The following is a 22,147-nucleotide window of genomic DNA, read 5'->3' as shown; positions in this document are numbered from 1 at the left end:
CACCATTTGTATTTGCCTCAACCACCAGTAGCGTTCCAGGACTCGCCATCCTGTGTAAAAAGCTTTCCCAGCACATCCCTTTAAACTTCGCCCCTTTCACCTTAAAGTTATGCACTTTAGTGATTATTTTCCCACCTTGCGGGGGGGAGAGGAGGGAAGAAAAAAAATGTTCTGATCATCTACTCAATCTATACCTCAATTTTACATTCTTCGATAGGTCTCCCCACAACCTCTGGCATTCCAGAGAATACAATCCAAGTCTGTCCAACTCTCCTGTAGTTCATACCCTCTGACCCAGGCATCATTCTGGTAAACCACCTCTGCAACCTTTCTTAACCCTCCACATCCTTCTGGAATGAGGTGACCAGAAAGGCAGGTAATACTCCAACTGTAGAATAACCAAAGTCCAATAACACTATCATAACTTCCTGACTCTTATACTCAATGCCCTGACCGGGAACTAGTGAGCGCTGGAATATTGCGTTGGGGGAGCAGACCCGATGGGTCTGCATTTGGTCTAATTACTATTAAACGTCATGCCATTAATTGTATTTTCCCCTTCCCCTTACCTCCCAAAGTGCAACACCTCACACTTGCTTGGATTAAAATCCATCTGCCATTTCTGTAGCTGATCTCTATCCCGCTGTTTACCTTGACAGCCTCCCTCAGTTTGTGACCCCAGATAATCTTGGTTATCAACTGGATCCAAGTTCCACAGCCATCTCCAGCTTGCAATTCCTAGTCCTGGATTAAAGTCCAACATGGATAAGTCCCAAAATGTTGCTCATCAATGTTGGGCCCAAAATGTCACAATGTTCTGCAGAGATAGTGCTTGAGCCACTGAGTTACTCCAGCATTGTCTTTCTGGATTGTCCAGTAGAGTATCTGTTGTGCCACCACCATCTCACCATTTAATCTGACCGAGCTCACATTAAATGAACATGAAATGGTGCATTAAAAGTCCAAAGGGAGCATTCCAAGTGGTATGGAGACAACTCAATGTGGCACTTCATTCAAGTTACTACCAGTGGAGATCAGCTCAAGTTTCCCACACTTAGTTAGATTGCTTTAAACAAAATAAAGCTAGTGTGACAGCATTCGCACTGCAGGCGAGATAGACAATCCACAATTCAACACATCACAGGCTTGGCAGAATTAGACTCATGGCATTTGTGGAAACAGTGAAGAATTGCTGTCTTACAGCGCCAGAGACCCGGGTTCCACCCCAACTACAGGTGCTGTCTGTATGGAGTTTGTACGCTCTCTCCGTGACCTGCGGGGTTTTCTCCGGGTGCTCCGGTTTCCTCTCACACTCCCAAGACGAACCGTTTTGTTGGTTAATTGTCTCGGTAAAATTGTCCCTAGTGTGTGTAGGATAGTGCTAGTGTACGGGGCAGTCTCAGTGGGTCGAAGAGCCCATTTCCGTGCTGTATCATTAAACTAAAAATGTTGTAGCTGTCTGGTATATAATACAATTGTAGCAAATTTTATTACACAACGTTGACATTTTGACATTTAAGTAGATTAGGAAAAAAGAATGAATTGACGAATGGGCAGACATTTTTCTGGTTACATTTGAGGAATGCTTAATCCTCAGTGACATTTCTGAAGTTACTGGTTCAATTAGACATTTAAATACTCCACCACTAGCCTTGGTCACAGAAATGGATCTGAATTTGTGAAACTGAGGAAAGCAATGGAGAAAAACATTGCTCTCCATAGACACCACCCACCTTACTGACCATTTATCCATTTGGGTATGAAGGGTCCCGATCCAAAACATTACCTATCCATTCTCGCAGATGCTGCCTGACCTGCAGTTACTCCAGCACTATTGCTGATCATTTACCCATTTCAACAATTCCGAGTCTACACAGTTTTTTTATTTTAGATTGTAGATTTAGATTATGATAGGAGATACGAGGCAAGTTTATTTTTAAATGGAGGGATACGAGTTATGTGCAGGTGGATAAGTGATGGTCTTGGCATCATGTTAGATACAGACATTGTGGGCTGAAGGGCAAGCTCTCACTCTGTACTGTTCTATGTTCCAACTCATCCAATGAGACCCTTTACTTGCAAACATAAATATGCTTTTAAAGTACTTACCATTGTAACCCCCTACAACCAACCATGGGAAAACAGGTCCACCAAATGTTCCCAAACACGGGTCATGAAGCATTGTTGTGTCATTAAGTGAAGCAGGAGCCCTGTAAAGCCAATTTTGATCGTCTCAGATGCAATATATCGATTCTAATACTATCAAGTAAAATAGCCAAACTTTGAAATTACAGTGCACCAAAACAAAAAAGTAACTTTTGCCAACTGGTTTAGCAAGAGTTCTGGAGACAAGAGACTGTAGATGTTGGAATCTTAAGCAAGATACAAGGAACTTTTCTTCCAAGATACATATTCCTTCCACAGATGTTGCCTGACCCACTGAGTTCCTCCAGCACACAGAATCCATTGCATGCACACCGCCCAGCACCTCCCCCTCCCCCACCCCACCATTATCTTGAGTTTCTGAACAAAATGAAAATTTAAAGTAATTAGCGAAAGGATTGAGATCACCCCCCCCCCCCCCCTCCAAAGGAATGTCCTGGAACTCGCTGCCTGAAAGTGCATGTTAATTGTCAAATGCACAAATGGAAATGGGATTAGTTTGGGGTGATGGTGGTGGGTACGTCGAATCAGCAGTCAAAGAAAGTGGTAGAGACAGGTACAATTACAACATTTGCAAGTCACTTCGACAAGTACACGGATAGCAAAGGTTTGGAGGGAATTGAGACTAGTTTACTTAAGCAACTTTGACAGGACTAGTTTAGTTAAGCAACTTTGTTGGCATGGACAAGTTGCCAAAGACCCATTTTGTGTTGTATAGGTTATCGATTCTACAAAGCTTCTTCCCCACTTGAATCTCAAGAGGAGAAATGTACCCAGGATAGGGGAACCAGAGAATATTGGTTTAAGGTGAGGGGGGAAGAGAGGGAGACATTTTAATAGGAACCCAAGGGGCAACTTTCACTGCAGATGGTAGCGGGTATATAGAACGAGATGCCAGAGGCAGGTACAGCAACATTCAAGACACTTGGACAGGTGGATAGGAGAACGGTCTCAATACAAAATGCCACCTATCCATGTTCTCCAGAGATGCTGCCTGATCTGCTGAGTTACTCCAGCACTTTGTGTCCTTTTGTACATAGATAGGTATGGTTTAGAGGGATATGGACCAAGTGCAGGCAAATGAGACTAGCTTAGATGAGACATTTGGTTGGCATAGACAACTTAGGACGAATGGTCTGTTTCTGTGCTGTATGACCCGACTAAATAAATACTGACAGCTTGCAATTAACCAAACCAAACTTCAAGGTATCAAAGCAGATCCAGGGAACAATTAACAAGTGGCACTGTGTTTAATGCCTTGGATTTGCATTGGAAACAGCAGGAAAATAAACACCAAAATCACTTTGAAATTAGCTTCCATCTCAATGGTCACATACTTGGAGCAATAGAGGAAGTGGCTGTGGTAGTCCGCATACACAAACCAGAAGTCACCCACAGAATGATCAAGGACGGCGTGACTGTTCTGGAAGTAGTTGAGGACACTGAGGATGGTGCAGTTATTGTTATATGGAGACAGAGGTGCCAGGCAAATGTCCTGCAGCTGCACACTTTCATTCTTGTAAGAAGCTTCTAAATCCTGGATTGCATCCTGCAGGTCTAGCACCTAAAGTCAAAAGTTTCAACACGTGAGCTAATGGAATCTTGCCTCCAGCAGATTGTCAACTGGAGGAGAAGCAACCAAGGACAATATTCAGTGAGACATTTCTACAATAGTTGGTATAGAAAATAACATTTGTTACATAGCCTGCTAGGTTTAGTTCATAAGTTCATAAATTCTGGGAGCAGAATTAGGGCATTCAGCCAATCAAATCTACTCTACCATTCAATCATGGCTGATCTATCTTTCCCTCTCAACCCCATTCTCCTCATAACCCCCGACATCTGTACTAATCAAATTTATTATTGTCATGTGCTACAGAGAAAAGCTTTGTGCTACAAAGAAATGCTATCAAAATTAGATAATATTTCTGCATAACAAAAGTACTAATCAAGTACAGCAGGTAGAGCAAAGGGGAAGATAGAGTGCAGAATATAGAACAGAATTTCAGCATTGTAGTGCATCGGGCCAATCTCTTCAATACGAGAGAGGTGAATAGATAGAGCAAAGGGAAAGATAAAATGCTCTTAAAATATTCCCAGATGTATGCCCAAGTCCTCAACCTTCGACAAGCCCCACCTTACACTGGGTCGCCTCTAGCTGTTGCACCCGCTTGCTAAATTTTGCAACCCAACTTTGATGCTTTGTCAGCCACCTAGTGGAACCCCACTGCAGACTCCCTTTACCAATCCTCATCTCCACCAAAACCCCAACCCCCAATTGGTTTAGTCCCTGCAACTCTTGCCACTATGCCAGGTTCATCCAAAGCAAGGTAATTTAGAAACAGGACGTACCTGGTGTAATATATCTTTGCTCAATGGTGGGCCGAAAGGCACATCCGATCCTGACGGATAAGGGGAGAACGTTGACCAGTTGGTGTGTGGGGCTGTAATAATCAGCTGCTCAGTGCGAAAGAAAGGTCCAAAGTGAGTGTCAAAATAATATTTTTCCTTGCGGGCTTGACTGGAAGGGGCAGACCAGATTTCCACGGGATCAGTGGTTATCCTCATGAACACCAAGCCTGAAGAGCAGACTGCGATGGCGATGATGGTGAAGATGATAACTGGAGCAGGGTTTCTCACACAGAAGGACCCCCACTTTGAGAATATGTCGCGCAAGAAAGCTTCAGATTTTGCACCAAGCTGTTCACAACAGGACATCTTATCTGGAGGGCAGAACAGGCGAGGTGAACAGACTGGGAAATGATCAATGTAATCAGCATTCCATCCCCTACCTCACTCCACAATGTGGTGGACATAGACCCTGCTAGTACAGGCCTTTTGGCCACAATGATCAAAGACTAATCTTCTCTGGCTGCATGTAATCTGCATCCCTTCATATCCATGTGCCTATCTAAAACGCCAAGGGCCACAGTGATATCTGCTTCCACTACCACCCCTCGCAGCACATTCCAGGAACCTACTACTCTCTGGATAAAAAACCTTTCCCCACACAACTCCTTTAAACTTCTCCTTGCACCTTATAACTTAAAGCCACGTCCTCCAGTATTGGACATTTCCATCCTGGGAAAGAGGCTCTGACTGTCTACACTATCTATGCCTCAATCTTATACACTTCTCAAGTCTCCCTCAACTTTAGATGTTCCAGGCATCCAAGTTGCCAACATCCTCTTATACCCAACACTCCCTGATCAGGCAGCATTCCAGTGATCTCCTGCACCCTCGTCAAAGCTTCCTCATTCTTCCTGTAATGGGGTGACCAGAACTGCACAATATTCCAAATGCTGCCTAACCAAAGTCTTAGAGCTGCAATAGGACTTCTTACTCAAGCCCTAATCCCTGAAGGCAACACACTAAATGCCATTCATCACCTTATCCACAGACATTGCCACTTGCAGGGAGCTATGGACTTGGAGCCCAAGGTCCCTCTGAAAACCTATGCTGTTAAAGCCAACACCTTTACATTTGCCCTCCCAAAGTTAAACACCTCAATAAAAAGCTATTAATATAATCAAAATTATTACTTCAAGTAACTTTAGCCACAGATTTTATTTCACAATTCAGATTGCTAAGAAAAAAGTGAACCTACCAAGATCATGATTGACGCTGACGGAATGGCTCGTGCTGGCATCCATAATCGGTGCATATTCAGAAACTACACGCTGCTTCCTGAAGCAGAATGAAGAGATTCAGAACAAGCAGACACAGAAAGAGATACTTTATATACGTTGCAGCCAGCTCTCAGGTCTGCGGCTTGTGTTACTTTAAATGGCTGCACATAGATTCAAACAGTTAGAACAAGGATGTCTGTATTAGCAACCAATAAATTACCATGTCTGTGCACTCTATTACATGGGAGCCCACAAACATCCATTGCAGGCCAATAGAACAGGCCCTTCCTCAATCTCTATGCAGACAGAAGACAGTGAGGTCAGGAAGAGGGGTGAGGGTGGGATCAGTATGCCCCTGTCCCACTTAGGAAACCTGAACGGAAACCTCTGGAGACTTTGTGCCCCACCCAAGGTTTCCGTGCGGTTCCCGGAGGTTTTTGTGAGTCTCCCTATCTGCTTCCACTACCTGCAACCTCCGGAAACCGCACGGAAACCTTGGGTGGGGCCCAAAGTCTCCAGAGGTTTCCGTTCAGGTTTCCTAAGTGGGACAGGGGCATTAGTAACATTTATAGTAAAAATGTATGGAATTCCCTGCCACAGAGGGCAGTGGAGGCCAAATCACTGGATGGATTTAAGAGAGTTAGATAGAGCTCTAGGGGCTAGTGGAGTCAAGGGATATGGGGAGAAGGCAGGCACGGGTTATTGATAGGGGACGATCAGCCATGATCACAATAAATGGCAGTGCTGGCTCGAAGGGCTGAATGGCCTCCTCCTGCACCTAGTTTCTATGTCTATCTATGTAACATGGAAAGTTAGATATGGTAGTAGACATAAGGAACTGAAGATGCTGGTTGATAAGAGACAAAGTGTTAGAGATACAGTAACTAGGCAGCATTTCAGACTCAAGTCGGAACAGTCTCAACCCAAAACGTCATTTCTCCAGAGATGTTGCCAGATGCACCGAGTTGTTACAGCACTTAGTCTTTTTAAATTAGTTAGTAACTGGGTAATTGATACCACTGATGGCAGTAAAGCCAGACTTGGCATTGACCCCAAGATTCGCTTCTATATTTCTTAAGTTGCAATTCAACCCATCGTGTCAATGCTGGCTTCAATCATTCCCATTCCCCCACATTTCCCTGCAACATTCCCCACTTTCACACAACCATCACCCCCCACCCACCTACACAAGGAAAGATTTAGTGCTCAGTTAACCAACCAGCAGGATTTGATTATGCAAGAAGAAACCCACACAGTCAGCGAGAACACCACACAGCACCCAAGCTCAGAGTTGAATGCAGATCTCTGGAATGTAGCTGTTTGAAACATTTTCCATGTCTTCTCTAATGGCTTCCACAATGGAAGCACCTTTTTGTCTATAAAGAGATGTCTTGTTTAGCTCGGATGCAAAATAGACATACATTTTCCAGCTTGAAGATAATTACCTGCAAAACCACACACCAATGACTGCTCCCCCAAAGGAGAGCAGAAAGAACAGATAGAAGATCCACATTATGACTGCCATAGCGTCCAAACCAAAGATGGTCCATGGTATAGGTGGTGGTGGCAGCACTGGCTTTGGGCCACAAACAAGGGTGCAATCCTGACAGCTGCACGGTAGTGAGCCATCTTCTAACGACTCATTGCAGCCTTTGGTTTTGTTGTTCATGGGGATCATTGCACCAACAGGAAGATCTAGGAAAAGAGTCATAGAATCATACAGCGTGGAAACAGGTCCAACTTGCCCATGCCGACCAACATGCCTCATCTACAGTACACTTGCCTGCATTTGGCTCGTATCCCTCTAAGCATGGTCCTATCCATGTACCTGTCCAAATGATTCTTAAACATTGCACTGTTTCACCCCTTCTGCACGTTATGGGACTGCACCTGGTATATCCCACGTATAATGTGATTTGACTGGATAGTAAAGCTTTCCATTATATCTCAGTGCACGTAACAACATTTAGAGCAGCTCCTCGATCGAAGGTCAAGGTAGTGGGAGCACAAACGTTTTTTCGTTGCATCTCTACCCAAGATGATAAACCAACACCATTGGGATATAGATTTTTAATTGAATTAGTTTTCTGGGAGAACAGATTTTTCTTATATTGAATTTTAACCAATACATTGTATGCAAATCCTCAAGCTTGGTGGATTTTAATGTTTCAGAGGTTTAGCGCATAATAGTGCAGAAAGTGCTCAGGACAGGGCAGCATCTTTGGAGAATCCCGATTATGGCAGGATTCCACTTTTGTGAACCATATTCTCGTAGGAAACAGGGCTGCGGACAGTTTCCACCCAGCAGAAGATGCCTGCGGCGGGCAGCAAACCTATCCCTCAGGTCTCCCAACAGCTTGTTTGTATATACAGGTTGTACACAAGTTGGGCATTTGTTGCCTGGAAACAACCTGTAATTAGAGATCTAGTGCGGAGGTAGACCCTTCAGCCCACACTGACCAGCGATCACCCCATACACTATCCTAGCACTATCCTACATACTAGGGACAATTTACAATTTTAGCGAAGCCAATCAACCTACAAACCTGCACGTCTTTTGAGTGTGGGAGAAAACCCGAGCAGCCGGAGAAAATTCACATGGTCACATCGAGAACGTACAAACTCTGTACAGTCGGCACTCGTAGTCAGGATCAAACCCGGGTGCCTGGCACAGTACAGTAGTAACTCGACTGCTGTGCCATAGTTTCAGCTTAATAAAATCTTTAATAGAAACTCAGACCCAAGGTACAGCTCCCCACAGGTCCTACCCAACCAGCTGAATATTTGAAGCTGCAATTTCTCTTTCGAGTGCCAGAATGCAGATATGGCATACAAGGCAGTTGTTTTATTATTCATCTTATTTGTCTTCATGATGAACCAGTGCAGCCCATTTAGTGAAGTTGTTCCCAATGCTGTTGGAGGAGGAGTTTTAGGAACTAGACAAAATGAAGGAACAGCTGTACTGCCAAGTCAGGTTGGAGTTCTCAAGAGGAACTTTAGGGGATTGTGCTCCAACCCTGACATTCAATCAAGGAGCTGCTTTCAAAGTATAGGCATGTTATTGTCATGTGTACAGCGAAGAGCAATCTAGTCAAATCGTATTGTGCACAAGTACAATTAAGCCATACAAATGAACAGGTAGCGCAAGGAGAAATAAATACTAGAGTACAGAATGTAGCATTGAAGCATTGCAGTTACAGAAAAAAAAAATCTATCGTCTGCAATAAAAGAGGTTTGATGAATTGCTGCATAGCTTTTAAATTACAACACAATTGAGAAAAATATCAACCTTATGCTCTAGCCTCAAACAGAACAGACAAACAATAATACAATCCTGGGCCTCTGCTTAGACAATACATTTCACTATCTTATCTATTCAAGATTTGTTCTTGAAACCTTTCTCCTCCTCACATGGGAGTCTGCTGAAATATATTATTTTCCCTCATGGCAGCTTTCCAACTACTGAAATAACTCCCAATTTAGATGTTGATCTCAAGCAGAACGTGCAGTCAGTTTTGAGAAAGATAAAATATTAACTTAGTCAATACTCAAGCACCACATCATTCAACTTATTATTCTTTCGTTGCACCAAAAGATGACCTATCAAGATACTCAATTTGATCACGAGTTTAAATTAAAATAATTTTTTAGTTTAGAGATACACCATTGAAATAGGCCCTTCGGCCCGCCGAGTCCACGCCGACCAGTGATCCCCACACACTAACACTATCCTACACACACTAGGGACAATTTACAATTATACCAAGCCAATTAACAAACAAACGTGTACGTCTTTGGAGTGTGGGAAGAAACTGGAGATCCCAGAGAAAACCAACGCAGTCACGAGGAGAAAGCATAAACTCCGTACATGTAACACTCGTAGTCAGGGCCGTACCAGAGTCTCTGGCGTTGTAAGGCAGCAACTCGAACGCTGCGCCACTGGGCCACCCTAAATGATACTCATGATCAAGTGCAAGGATTTTGCTCAGCAAACATCACACCCGATGTTAACTCAAACTCAAAGCCTCAATGGGACATTCAGAGCAATTAATACTTGACATTTTTCTTGACAGGAGATACAACATTTACCACTACTCTTATCGCTAGGCAAATACTTGACATTTTTCTCCTGCTCATTATAATTTAACATAGAAACATAGAAAATAGGTGCACTAGTAGGCCATTCGAGCCAGCACCGCCATTCAATATGATCATGGGTGATCATCCAAAATCAGTACCCCATTCCCACTTTCTCCTCATATCCCTTGATTCCATTAGCCTAAAAGAGCTAAATCTTGTAGGTCATCTTGAAAACATCCAGTGAATTGACCTCAACTGCTTTCTGTGGCAGAGAATTCCACAGATTCACAACTCTCTGGGCAAAAAAGTTTGTCCTCATCTCAGTCCGAAATGGCTTACCCCTTATTCTTGAACATCAATTGCAGAGTGGTTTCTGTAATTTTTCATCCAGGAAGGACACTGTTGCATTGAACAAATACCACACTGACAAGCTATAATAAAGTCAGTGTTCAAATAACATCTTTGTACAAAGTCAAAATAGTGGAATAAATTAAGCTTACCGCCAAAAATAGGAATAATGTTGAAGGGAGTCTGGGCATTCTGTGTGGTACTCATGTACTGAATCCAGTTGGTAGCATTGCAGTCCTTTGCATCTTTTCCACAAAGTAACCCCAGAGCTTTTTCATTACTTGAGGGAGACTGAACATCTTTGCAGGCATTGTACATGGCTGAATGAAGAAATAACCATCAGCATCATCAGTACCAGCTAGTCTCAAGATAAAATATGGAGTTGACAAGTTATTCATTATCCATAAAGCAACTTAGATTCTTTGGCAAGTGGATTTGTGTTGCTGGCTTTACACCCACAGAGTGTGGTTTACAGAGCACTACATTTATATATTCTGTTGCGCTGCTGCAAGTAAGAATTTAATCGTTCTGTTTGGGACATATGACAATAAAACACTCTTGACTCTTGAAGTGGGATGAAGTGGGATGAAGTTGGGCAATAGATTTCACAGCCAAGAACTCCAAAGTGCAAAATCCCTAACGTGGCAATGATCTGATCTGACAAAGATGCTACAGACCCACTATTGCTGCAACTGCAAGGCTTGTAACAGTATTTAGTTTAGAAATGTGTTTAAACACATTAGTATAAATTGCAGACATGATCAAATGAATATCCTGGTGTCATTCTACCTTGGCGATGTGGTATGAGAGTAATGGAGCAATCCTCTGGGAAAGGGCACACACACAGGGTGGAAATGTCCAAGACTCAAGGGCATAGCTATAAGGTGAAAGGAGCAGTTTAAAGGAGATGTGAATGGCAAGTTTTAAAACAGTGTTGGATGCCTGGAATGTACTTCCAGAGATGGTGGTGGTGACAGCTATGATAGCAGTGTTTAAGAGGGTTTTAGATGAGGCATATAGATATGCAGGTAACAGATAACGTGCAGGCAGAAGAGTTTATTTAACTTGGCATCATGTTTGGCACAAACAATGTGGGCTGAAGGGCCTGTTCTTGTGCTATGTGGAACTAGTTACTGACAAAGAAGGTTACTGAAGATAATGCTCATCTTCTTGACCATCCTGGTGCCGTTCCTTCTCCAGCAAATGACAAATGTTGCATTAAAAGAAGTCTCACCATTTGCAAAGCTTGATCCAATGTAGTATTCCACTTCTGTGATGCTGGTTTGATTCTGAATGTACGGTTCAAACTTGGTGGCATTGACAAACAAGCTCTGAACGGGACTGCAAGTCAGTTCACAGTAAAAGGTCATGAAGTTATGAAAACAAGATGGGCACCTGCAAGATAAGTGTCAAGGACAGGTGAGCGTCAGGCTTTAAAGAAAACAAGTGCTCAGAATGCCAGAGTTCTTTTCCCAAAACATTCAGTACAGCAATACTCAATTTGTTGAGCAATTGTCAGACAATACAAAAGCTATCACCTTCCAATCTGTCTGGTATGCAGTTGTATGAACCAATGTATCTTAAACCCCATCACTTTCCTTAGTTTAGAGCCTCAATGCTCTTCCTAACAAAACTGGTTGTTTTTATACTGCCTGAACCCCTCCCCAGTTTTATATCTTTATTAAGGCAATTTGTTTTGGACTATGAGCATGTGCAGAAATGCATTTTGACATTTTTATTTTTTCCCCCCAAAAGCTGGCTCCAAAAGAAATATACTCCAAAAGCACTAGGAGCAGAATTAGGCCATTCGATCCACCATTCAATCATGGCTGATCTATCTTTCCCTCTCAACCCCATTCTGCTTCCTTCTCCCCATAACTCGTGACACCCATACTAATGAAGAATTACTTATCTCTTGGACTACCAAAGAAACTTTAAAAGCATCTCAATGTTTCACATTTGAGGAACAAAGGATTAGTCAACGCAACCTGTGCTCTTCAATCCTTTCACTAAGCAGGCATATTACCATGGCTGCACATCATTCTCAAGTGCAGAATGATGAAGATCAGGATACAGACCACACATGTCCATCAAACCCAATGGTTAATTATGCATTTGCACTGTGGTTTCTGTAATTTTCATTCATCCAGTATGTACATGACTGCACTGAAAAATTATTATGCTGACAAGCGATCTGAAGAAGGATCTCGACCCAAAACGTCACCTATTCCTTTTCTCCAGACATGCTGTCTAACCCGCTGTTATGAGCTTTGTGTCTATCTTCAGTTTAAACCAGCATCTACAGTGTCTTCATACACATTACTATTTATAAAGCAGACCAGCAACCAAGGTGACCTGTAGGCAGGTACAAGGAAGGGTCTGGGTGAGACAGATCCTCATTAACTGTCTGGTAGGATGGACAATGACAGGAGATACAACATTTACCACTACTCTTATCGCTAGGCAAAGACAAATAAGTTTTGTTTGGTTTAGAGCTACAGAGCGGAAACAGGCCCTTCCTCCCACCAAGTCCTCACCGACCAGCAATCCCCGCACATTAACACTATCCCACACACACTAGGGACAATTTTCGATTATACCAAGCCAACGAACCTACAAACCTGCAAGTCCTTGAGTGTAAGAGGAAACGGAACATCTCGGAGAAAACCCATGCGGTCACGGGGAAAACGTATACACTCCGTAGTCGGGATGGAACCCGTGTCTCTGGCGCGGCAAGTGCTGTAAGTCAGCAACTCTACCGTTGCACCACCGCGCCCATTGTCCGGTTAAAATAAATTTGGAATTACCAAAGCTACAGAATATTTACCGGAGATACTGCAAGCTTCGGTGCACCAGAGGGAGGAATGGCCTCCGGAGAATATAGAACTTAGGTTGGATTATAGCTTTAAAGAACATAACATGGGTACCTGGACAGGAACTGAAGTGGCAGCTGTATATTGTCTTTAAGTGTTTGTAGCTGTTGAACATCACAGCAGAGATCGACATCCCCATACAGAAAATTTGGGCACAATTCCTGCAAGGCACAAAAACATCCAAATGAATATATACACAAATATCTAGAATCTGACAACAGGCAAGGCTAATCAAACTAGTTTTAGCTTTGAAGTACCAGGAAGTTGCATATTAAATATTTTCTTCCAGATTTAGAAAAATGGCAATCAAATTTTAGATAAAAATTGCTTGAATTAAAATTTTTGCTGCTATTAGTATTGGTTTATTATTGCCACATGTATGGAGATCAGTGAAAAGCCTGGTCATCTTTCAAAATAGGATTACAAATGAAATGCAGGACGGTCATATACAGGGACTTTATTTTGAAAAAGCATATTTGGGCAGCAGAGACAGGGCTGCTATCAGAATGCCAGTGACCTAGGTTCAGTCCAGATCTTCAGTGTTGCCCATGTGCAGTTTGCATGTTCTCCCTGTGACCACTTTGTTTCATTGCTGGCTGGGTGGAGTTTGCACCTTTTCCGTGACGCTGTGGGTTTCCTCCAGATGCCCGAGTTTCATAGAAACATAGAAAATAGGTGCAAGAGGCGGCCATTCAGCCCTTCGAGCCAGCACCGCCATTCAATATGATCATGGCTGATCGTCCCCAATCAATAACCCGTGCCTGCCTTCTCCCCATATCCCTCGATTCCACTAGCCCCTAGAGCTCTATCTAACTCTCTCTTAAATCCATCCAGTGATTTGGCCTCCACTGCCCTCTGTGGCAGGGAATTCCATAAATTCACAACTCTCTGGGTGGAAAAGTTTTTTCTAACCTCAGTCTTAAATGGCCTCCCCTTTATTCGAAGACTGTGGCCCCTGGTTCTGGACTCACCCAAGATTGGGAACATTTTTCCTGCATCTAGCTTGTCCGGTCCTTTTATAATTTTATATGTTTCTATAAGATCCCCCTCATCCTCCTAAACTCCAGTGAATACAAGCCTAGTATTTTCAAATTTTCCTCATATGACAGTCCCGCCATCCCAGGGATCAATCTTGTGAACCTACGCTGCATTGCCTCAATCACAAGGATGTCCTTCCTCAAATTAGGAGACCAGTTTCCTTCCACATCCCAAAGACGTGTGGATTTGTAATTTAACTGGCCACTGTAAATCACCCCTAGTTTGTAGGAAGTGGATGATAAAGTAGGATACCAGCTATTGTGAAATGTTGTTTGATGGTCGGCATGGATTTAGTGGGATGAAGGGCCTTTTTTATTTTCATGCTTCATCTAAATTAAACAGAGCTGCCATTCACACCAACCTCTAAAGTATTTCAATAATTATTAGATATTAATGGATGGTTCTTTTAGCTGAAACATTGCAGAGCCCGACACAGTGTTTGGTCTGGAAATATCGTCAGGGCAGATTCAGTGTTAATATCAGGGTTTAAGCATCAAGCCAACCACTTACTTGAATGAGTTCATGTCCTTCTTTGGGCAATGGTTTGGGCAGGCCCTCATATTTGCAGTTGTATTTCTTCTGTGTAGCTTTATCTGTCCCACATTCTCCATACCAAATGCATGTTGTATTTTCTGCAAATACCTGGAGAGTCAAGAGTGTTTAATTGTCATGTTCTTGCTTGCTCAAGCTCACAACAAATATGTAATAATACAATAAATTAATAACAGTTATACCAGCTGAGCAAGAGTGCAACATACGGGGTATGTTTGCAACTGCAGATAATCATAACTGAGTTTAGTGATTTTAAAATCCAGTTGAAGTGCAGTTTTCTCAGCATTTACACATTAAACTGCCCTTCGAGGACAATGGCAAATCTTAATTTTCCACAGTATACTTCCTTCATGGGGTCAGGCCACAAGCATTCACTTCTCATGGGGAAGATGTGTTAATGTGGAAGTTGTCACCACGGAGGGTTTCAGGTGAACAGGTGCAGGCAGGGGGGGGGGGTTGGGACCCAAGGAGAGAAGTGATGGCAAGAGGAATGGACACTGCAAAGAGGGCAGCTAACATACAGCTGGCACCTACAACTACCCATTGGTGAAAGAGCCCTGCGTTCTCCTAAAAGGTACCAGGCCAAGGAAGAAATGTAAACACCAACCAATCTAATGTAGGATGCAATTATAGCATGTACTGAAACTACAATGAAAAATAACTGATGGAAGAACTCAGATTAGGCAACATCTGTGCAGGGAATACAACAGATGACATTTCAGGTGTGGACCCTTGCTTCAAGACTGGTGGAGAGGGGAGAGCCAGCAAGTGATAGGTGGGATCCAGTCCATGACAAATCAAGAGCAGGAGAAAGCATGGAGATGACAACAAAATAAACTGCAGATGCCGACACCTTGAGCAAAACAAAATGCCTGGAGGAAAGATGACAAAGTGTTGGAGTAACTCAGTGGGTCAGGCAGCATCTCTGGAAAACGTGGATGGTGACATTATGGATCGAGCCCTTGCAATCCTAAACATCACCTATCCATGTCCTTCAGAGATGCTGCCTGACCTGCTGAATTACTCCAGCACTCCAATATACAATCAACTCCTACAGGTCTGCAATAATTGAAACTTTTACAGCCACAATATTGAGCTAATAAGCATCTTCCTACAAATGCATCACTCATTCCACAAATGATAACAAGCAGTATCTAGATAATTGTTGAAAGGTCCTTATCCTCTTTGTAGACATTTTATAAACAGCAGCAAGCCAATCAAAACTGGACTGGGAGGGATCATCAGCCATAAGTGTAATGGGAATACAAATGTTATCTTGTGATTGGTGAGCAGAAGGCAAGGGTGGGCCTTAAAATGTCTGATTACTGATCATCTAAAATAAATCAGCAGATTCTTCACCAATGTTCTCTCCCTTTTATTCACCAAAAGGCACCATTTTGTAAATGACAGATCATTTGAACAATTGTATAAATCACCGAGAAACAGGGTGGACAAACTCAAATAGCCAGTTTCCTGCGTAGAAATTGGCTTAGTCAAAGGTAAAAAGGACGTTAGTATCGTTAGAGATGTGCATGCCAATTTTTTTTTTTAAGTGGTGGTGTCCTGCAACCCATTTTCACTGGTGGCTGCTTAGTGGTGTTTAAGAGGCTTTTTTTATAGGCACCTGAAGGTGAGGGATCCTCGAGGGTTTTGGATCATGTTCAAGCAGACAAGATCAATTGAACTTGGTATCATGCTTGGCACAATCAACATTCCTGTGCTGTTCTATGTTCTAATAAAAATCAGTGAGTGCAGACAACATTTATTGAAGCTGTATACAGTCTCCAAATATTAATAGCAATGCTGGTCATGGTAAAAATAAGGAGGTAATACATGGGAACTTCAATCCACAGACAGGACAAACCCTATTAGTATGAACAGGGAGATGTACAAGTTGTAGAAACAAAGAACTGCAGATACTTGTTAATGCATAAAAGGACACAACTTTACCTGCTCGGGCACTTTGCGTCCTTTTGCATATCCTAGATGTACACGTACCAAACTTGATGTACATTTCAAATCAGCAAACAGGGCATTACATTTACAATAAATAGTAAATGCTGAAAAATATCCAGGCCAGGCAACATCCCTGGGAGAGGAACAGTTCGTGGTTCAGGTTCAAGATCCTTCAGAGTTCATTTCCGCAAATCGATAAATCACGTGAATTTATTTCCCGTGTCTGCAGTCTTACCATTTAATCTAAACCAAGGAGTTTGAATAAAGCACTAGTTTTACAGCATGGAAGCAAGACGTCCAGCCCATCTTGTTTATGCCAAGCGAGATGTCCAACCAACTAGACCCAATGCTCGTGTTTGGCCCAGATCCCTCCAAACATTCTGTGTACCTGTCCAAATGACTTCCAAACTATTGTATCCTCCTCTACAGCTTCCACTGGCAACTCATTCCATTTACCCATCACCCTTGAAAATGTTGTCCCTCGGTTCTCTTTCAAGTCTTCCTCCCTCTCACCTTAAACTACAGGACAAGGTAGATTTGGAATTCAGGACAGGTATGGCAGTGGACAGGCAACAGCTAGCTATCGAAGTAACAGCTTGTAATACATCCTTTTAGGCCCTACACCAACATGATCCATCCATAGACTTTAATGTATGCTGTAATCCAAGGAAAAGGCATAAATGTAGTAAGAAATGCAAACAGGAGCCCTATTGTTGCTTGGACAAGAACAGAATTAGCAATGCAGACAGGCAAGTTAATAGACCACGCAAAAAGATGCAAATACTGGAATCTGGAGCAACAAAACAACAGTGCTGGAGAAACTCAGCAGGTCAGGCAGCATCTGAGGGAATGGACAGATGTTTCAGGTCCAGACCTATCAATCTGAAGATCCTGACCCAAAATGTCAGGTGTCATTGCCTCCACAGATGCTGCCTGACCCTACAAGTTCCTCCAACCTTTTATCTTTTACTCAATAAATGGACCACAGTAGATAAACAGCTGCTGCCTAACAAATACCTAACAGAAGCAAATCAAACACCAATTCTTAGAATTAAATATTTTCAGTGTTAAAAAAATAGCAGCAGAAAGCTGAAAAACAGATCTTAAAAAATCACAAGAACCCAACTGTCTCACACAGAGGTATGGGATGAGCTGTCAGAGGGGGTGGTTGAAACAGGTACTATAATAACAATTAAAATATACTGGAACAGGTACGTCGATAGGAAAGGTTTAGAGGGATATGTGGCAAGCATAAATGGGGCATGTTGGTCAGCATGGGCAATTTGGGACGTGGGGTCAGTTTATGTGCTGTACGAGTCCAGGCCACAACCACATTCAAGTCAACAAGGCAAGAGCCAACTTTCTTTTAATAAATTGGCAGCACGGCAGGACTAGATTCAAAGGACACCACAACAAAGGACACCATTCAACAGAGTCAAAGCACGAGTACTTAATTGTCATATGCATCAGAAACAGAATAATTAATTCCTTACTTGCTACAGCATTACAGGCACATTAACATAAATTAATATACAATTATTAATAATGCAATAAATTATTAGTAACACTATTCATTCAAGCCATGTCTCAGAAGGGTGGTGACTAATTGGATAGCTCTTAATAGAAGCATCTGGGAATAAATTAGAACTATTTTACAAGATTGTGTGACTCATGTAGAACATAAAAAGGTTGAACAGCACACCAGTCATTTCAGGCCAAATGCACAAGCCATTTTGCTGACTTGCACTTGTATTGTTTGCACACACAATCTCGTTCCAGACAACTGTGTATGCAACAAATTGCATTAGATTAAGATTTATTATTTGTCACATATACCAAGATAGTGAAATGCTTTTTTTTGCATGCTATCCAATCAGACCAGATAATGTTATACATTAAAGCCAAATTCAATTAGTATATGCAACAAAGGGAAAGAATGTAGAATGTTTTATTGTCATGTCCCAAAACAGAACAAATAAATTCTTGCAGCAGCACAGTAGTTTAGTTTATTGTCACAAGCACCAAGTTGCAGTGCACAATAGTTAGAGTTCAGTATGTAAAAAACAAAAATAATAATAGTGTAGACAGCTGTGCACACAACAAATTGCATTAGGTTTATTATTCAGCACATGTGGCAATATAGTGAAATACCTTGTGTAGGAAGGGACTGCAGATGCTGGTTTACACCAAAGGCAGACACAAAAAAAACTTGAGTAACTCAGTGGGTCAGGCAGCAAAAGAATAGGTGACATTTCAGGTCAAGAACCTCCAGACTGAATTGTACCCTATTCATTTTCCTCAGAAATGCTGCCTGACCCAGAGTTATCCAGTTCTTTTGTGTCTATCTTTAGTGAAATGTTTTGCATATAGTGAAACGTTTTGTACAACAGCTGCATAGGCAAAGTCAAATTATATTGCAAAAAGATGTTATGAAGTGAGGGCAACCCTCCCATTCCCTCCATTAGCTGTTCAAAAAGGAACTGCAGATGCTGGAAGATCGAAGGTACACAAAATTGCTGGGGAAACTCAGCGGGTGCAGCAGCATCTATGGAGCGAAGGAAATAGGCGACGTTTCGGGCCGAAACCCTTCATTAGCTGTTGCATTGGGCAATGTTCCTACTTAGGACAAGATGGTCACAAGTAAAGTAGTCTTTGGTCACAAGCAAAGATCCTATATATAGGATCTTTGGTCACAAGGTTTCGGCCGGGGCCGCGCAGGCGCAGTAAGCAGAGTTGCTCGGGCACGGTGACAGATGAACTGGCCACGTGGGGGGCACCGGCCAATCCACCGCCGGTGGGGGCGTGGCTGACGTCATGCTGCCTAAAGACCCCTCGCACCTGAAGTAAGAGTTCCTGAAACCCTCCCTCCCTCCCCATCCATGGAGAGTCCCAACGGTCTCTCGCCCGCTGCATGGCGCCCGCCGACGCCACAAGGCGTCCGGTCAGTAAAGGGGGAATACTCTCCTCCTCAGCCTCCACATCCAACATTTTGCCCGGCTCGACGCTCCAGAGGCTAGACGGCCGTTGCGGGGGCCGCTCGATTCTAAACACTCACCAAGCGCTCGGGAAGATTCAGCGTCGTCGCCAGCAGTAGAAGCAAGGGCGCGACGATAACACTCATGGCCGTCGCCGTCAAACCCGGTTTGTATGACTAACTGTACGCGCGGCTTCACACAGGATTTTATAACCGATCCCGCCCAGAGGGCGGGGCGACAGCGGCTCCTCAGTACGTCACGCCTCCATCGCCATGCGTAGGCACGTTGGGGGTGGTGCCGGATAGCCGATCAGCTCTGTAATTGGCGGAGTCTGGTGACACCACCAGTGAGAGACGGTATCATTGAAGCATTTCCTTGTCAATCCTCTTCCTTAAGTTTTTTAAAGAAGCTTTTTTTTAAATGGCTCATGTGCTGTGTTTGAGTTTGAATTGATTTTTGTATTACTCATGCACTCTGTAATTCATCTAATCACACTATTCACAACTGCGGTATTTGGAAAATAATAGCAATATGAAGATTCCAGTTGCTCTGTTCTTGGAATGTTCCTTAATGTTCATGTTTTTTTGTGTCTATGGAATTGTTTTTCAACAATAAAATGGGTCTGGTCTTCCCAATAGCCAGAGAGTGAAATGAGATCTGTCTGAAATGGTGGGGTTATCTAAATGAAGTTTATAAATAAATAAAATTTGTTTTGAGCTAGATTAAAAAACGATGTATAACTTAAGGATGGTTTTATTCAGCGACTGAGGCCCTTCGAGACAGCACCGCCATTCAATGTGATCATGGCTGATCATTCCCAATCTGGACCCCGTTCCTGCCTTCTCCCCATATCCCCTGACTCCGCTATCTTTAAGAGCCCTATCTAGCTCTCTCTTGAAAGTATCCAGAGAACCAGCCTCCACCGCCCTCTGAGGCAGAGAATTCCACAGACTCACCACTTTCTGTGAGAAAAAGTGTTTCCTTGTCCCCGTTCCAAATGGCGTACCCATTATCCTTAAACTGTGGCCCCTGGTTCTTGACTCTCCCAACATCGGGACCATGTCTCCTGCCTCTAGCGCGTCCAAACCCTTAACAATCTTATATATTCAATAAGATCTCCTCTCATCCTTCTAAACTCCAGTGTACAAACCCAGCCGCTCCATTCTCTCAGCATATGACAGTCCCGCCATCCCGGGAATTAACCTTGTAATCCTACGCTGCACTCCTTCAATAGCAAGAATGTCCTCGATCAAATTATGGGGGCCAAAACTGCACACAATACTCCAGGTGTGGTCTCACTAGGGCCCTGTACAATTGCAGAAGGACCTCTTTGCTCCTATACTCGACTCCTCTTGTTATAAAGGCCAACATGCCATTCGCTTTCTCCACTGCCTGCTGTACCTGCATGTTTACTTTCAAAGACTGATGAACAAGGACCCCCAGATCCCGTTGTACTTCCCCCTTTTCCCAACTTGACACCATTTAGATGGTAATCTGCCTTCCTGTTTTTTATACCGAAGTGGATAACCTTACATTTATCCACATTAAACTTAATCTACCATTCATCTGCCCTGTCCGTCACCCTGCATTCTCATAGCATCCTCCTCATAGTTCACACTGCCACCCAGCTTTGTGTGATCTGCAAATTTGCTAATGTTACTGTCACTGCCTGCCATTCTGAAAGGGACCCGTTAATCCCTACTCTTTGTTTCCTGTCTGCCAACCACTTCTTTATCCATGTCAGCACTCTACCCCCAATACCACGTGCCCTAATTTTGCCCAATAGTCTCCTATGTGGGGCCTTATCAAATGCCTTCTCAAAGTCCAGGTACACTACATCCATAGGCTCTCCTTGTCCATTCTCCTAGTTACATCCTCAAAAAATTCCAGAAGATTAGTCAAGCATGATTTCCCCTTCGTAAATCCATGCTGACTCGGACTGATCCTGTTACTGCTATCCAAATGTGCGGCTATTTCATCTTTTATAATTGACTCCAGCATCTTCCCCACCACCGATGTCAGGCTAACTGGTCTATAATTCCCTGTTTTCTCTCTCCCGCCTTTCTTAAAAAGTGGGATAACATTAGCTACCCTCCAAGCCACAGGAACTGATCCTGAGTCTATAGAACATTGGAAAATTATCACCAATGCATCCAAGATTTCTTTTTTTTTTTTTTAATATATTTTTTTATTAAAGGTAATCAATTACAATGCTTCAAACAACTTTATATCAAATTAATTCAATTTGCATTAAGTAAAACACTAGTAATACTTCTCTACTGTTTTTTTAGAAATAATGATAGAGAAAGAATAGAGAAAGAATAAATCATTAAGAGAGGGATTAAATAATAATTTGATTATATATAAGAAAGAAAAGAGAAACGAAAAAAAAAAAAAAAAGAAAAAAAAAAAAAAAAAAACATTTTTAGTAACCACAATATGTATTATTAATAACACTACTACAAGTGATAGTATCAATAAAGACATATATGTAATTCCAATATAAAAATGAATTATTCTCACCAAATCCCGC

At 42.7% G+C, this 22,147-nt stretch overlaps 1 protein-coding gene across 1 annotated transcript in view; it reads right to left on the bottom strand.

Moving 5' to 3' along the window:
* Positions 1 to 19,864, bottom strand: part of LOC116972149 (NPC intracellular cholesterol transporter 1-like) — a 36,994-nt gene extending 17,130 nt beyond the window's left edge. Inside the window, exons 1-10 of the mRNA XM_033019534.1 lie at positions 19,695 to 19,864; positions 14,642 to 14,773; positions 13,148 to 13,254; positions 11,455 to 11,615; positions 10,373 to 10,540; positions 7,238 to 7,487; positions 5,771 to 5,850; positions 4,516 to 4,886; positions 3,501 to 3,727; positions 2,110 to 2,210 (exon numbers count right to left, since the gene is read on the bottom strand). Coding sequence (XP_032875425.1) covers positions 2,110 to 2,210; positions 3,501 to 3,727; positions 4,516 to 4,886; positions 5,771 to 5,850; positions 7,238 to 7,487; positions 10,373 to 10,540; positions 11,455 to 11,615; positions 13,148 to 13,254; positions 14,642 to 14,773; positions 19,695 to 19,760 — 1,663 coding nt within the window. The 5' untranslated portion in view covers positions 19,761 to 19,864. The remainder of the gene's footprint in view (positions 1 to 2,109; positions 2,211 to 3,500; positions 3,728 to 4,515; positions 4,887 to 5,770; positions 5,851 to 7,237; positions 7,488 to 10,372; positions 10,541 to 11,454; positions 11,616 to 13,147; positions 13,255 to 14,641; positions 14,774 to 19,694) is intronic.
* Between the last annotated feature and the right edge of the window lie 2,283 nt (positions 19,865 to 22,147).

Source organism: Amblyraja radiata, chromosome 4 (assembly GCF_010909765.2).
Source record: "Amblyraja radiata isolate CabotCenter1 chromosome 4, sAmbRad1.1.pri, whole genome shotgun sequence".
NCBI lineage: Eukaryota > Metazoa > Chordata > Chondrichthyes > Rajiformes > Rajidae > Amblyraja > Amblyraja radiata.
Note: the sequence above shows the minus strand (reverse complement) of the source record. Positions and strands in the feature narration are given on the sequence as shown.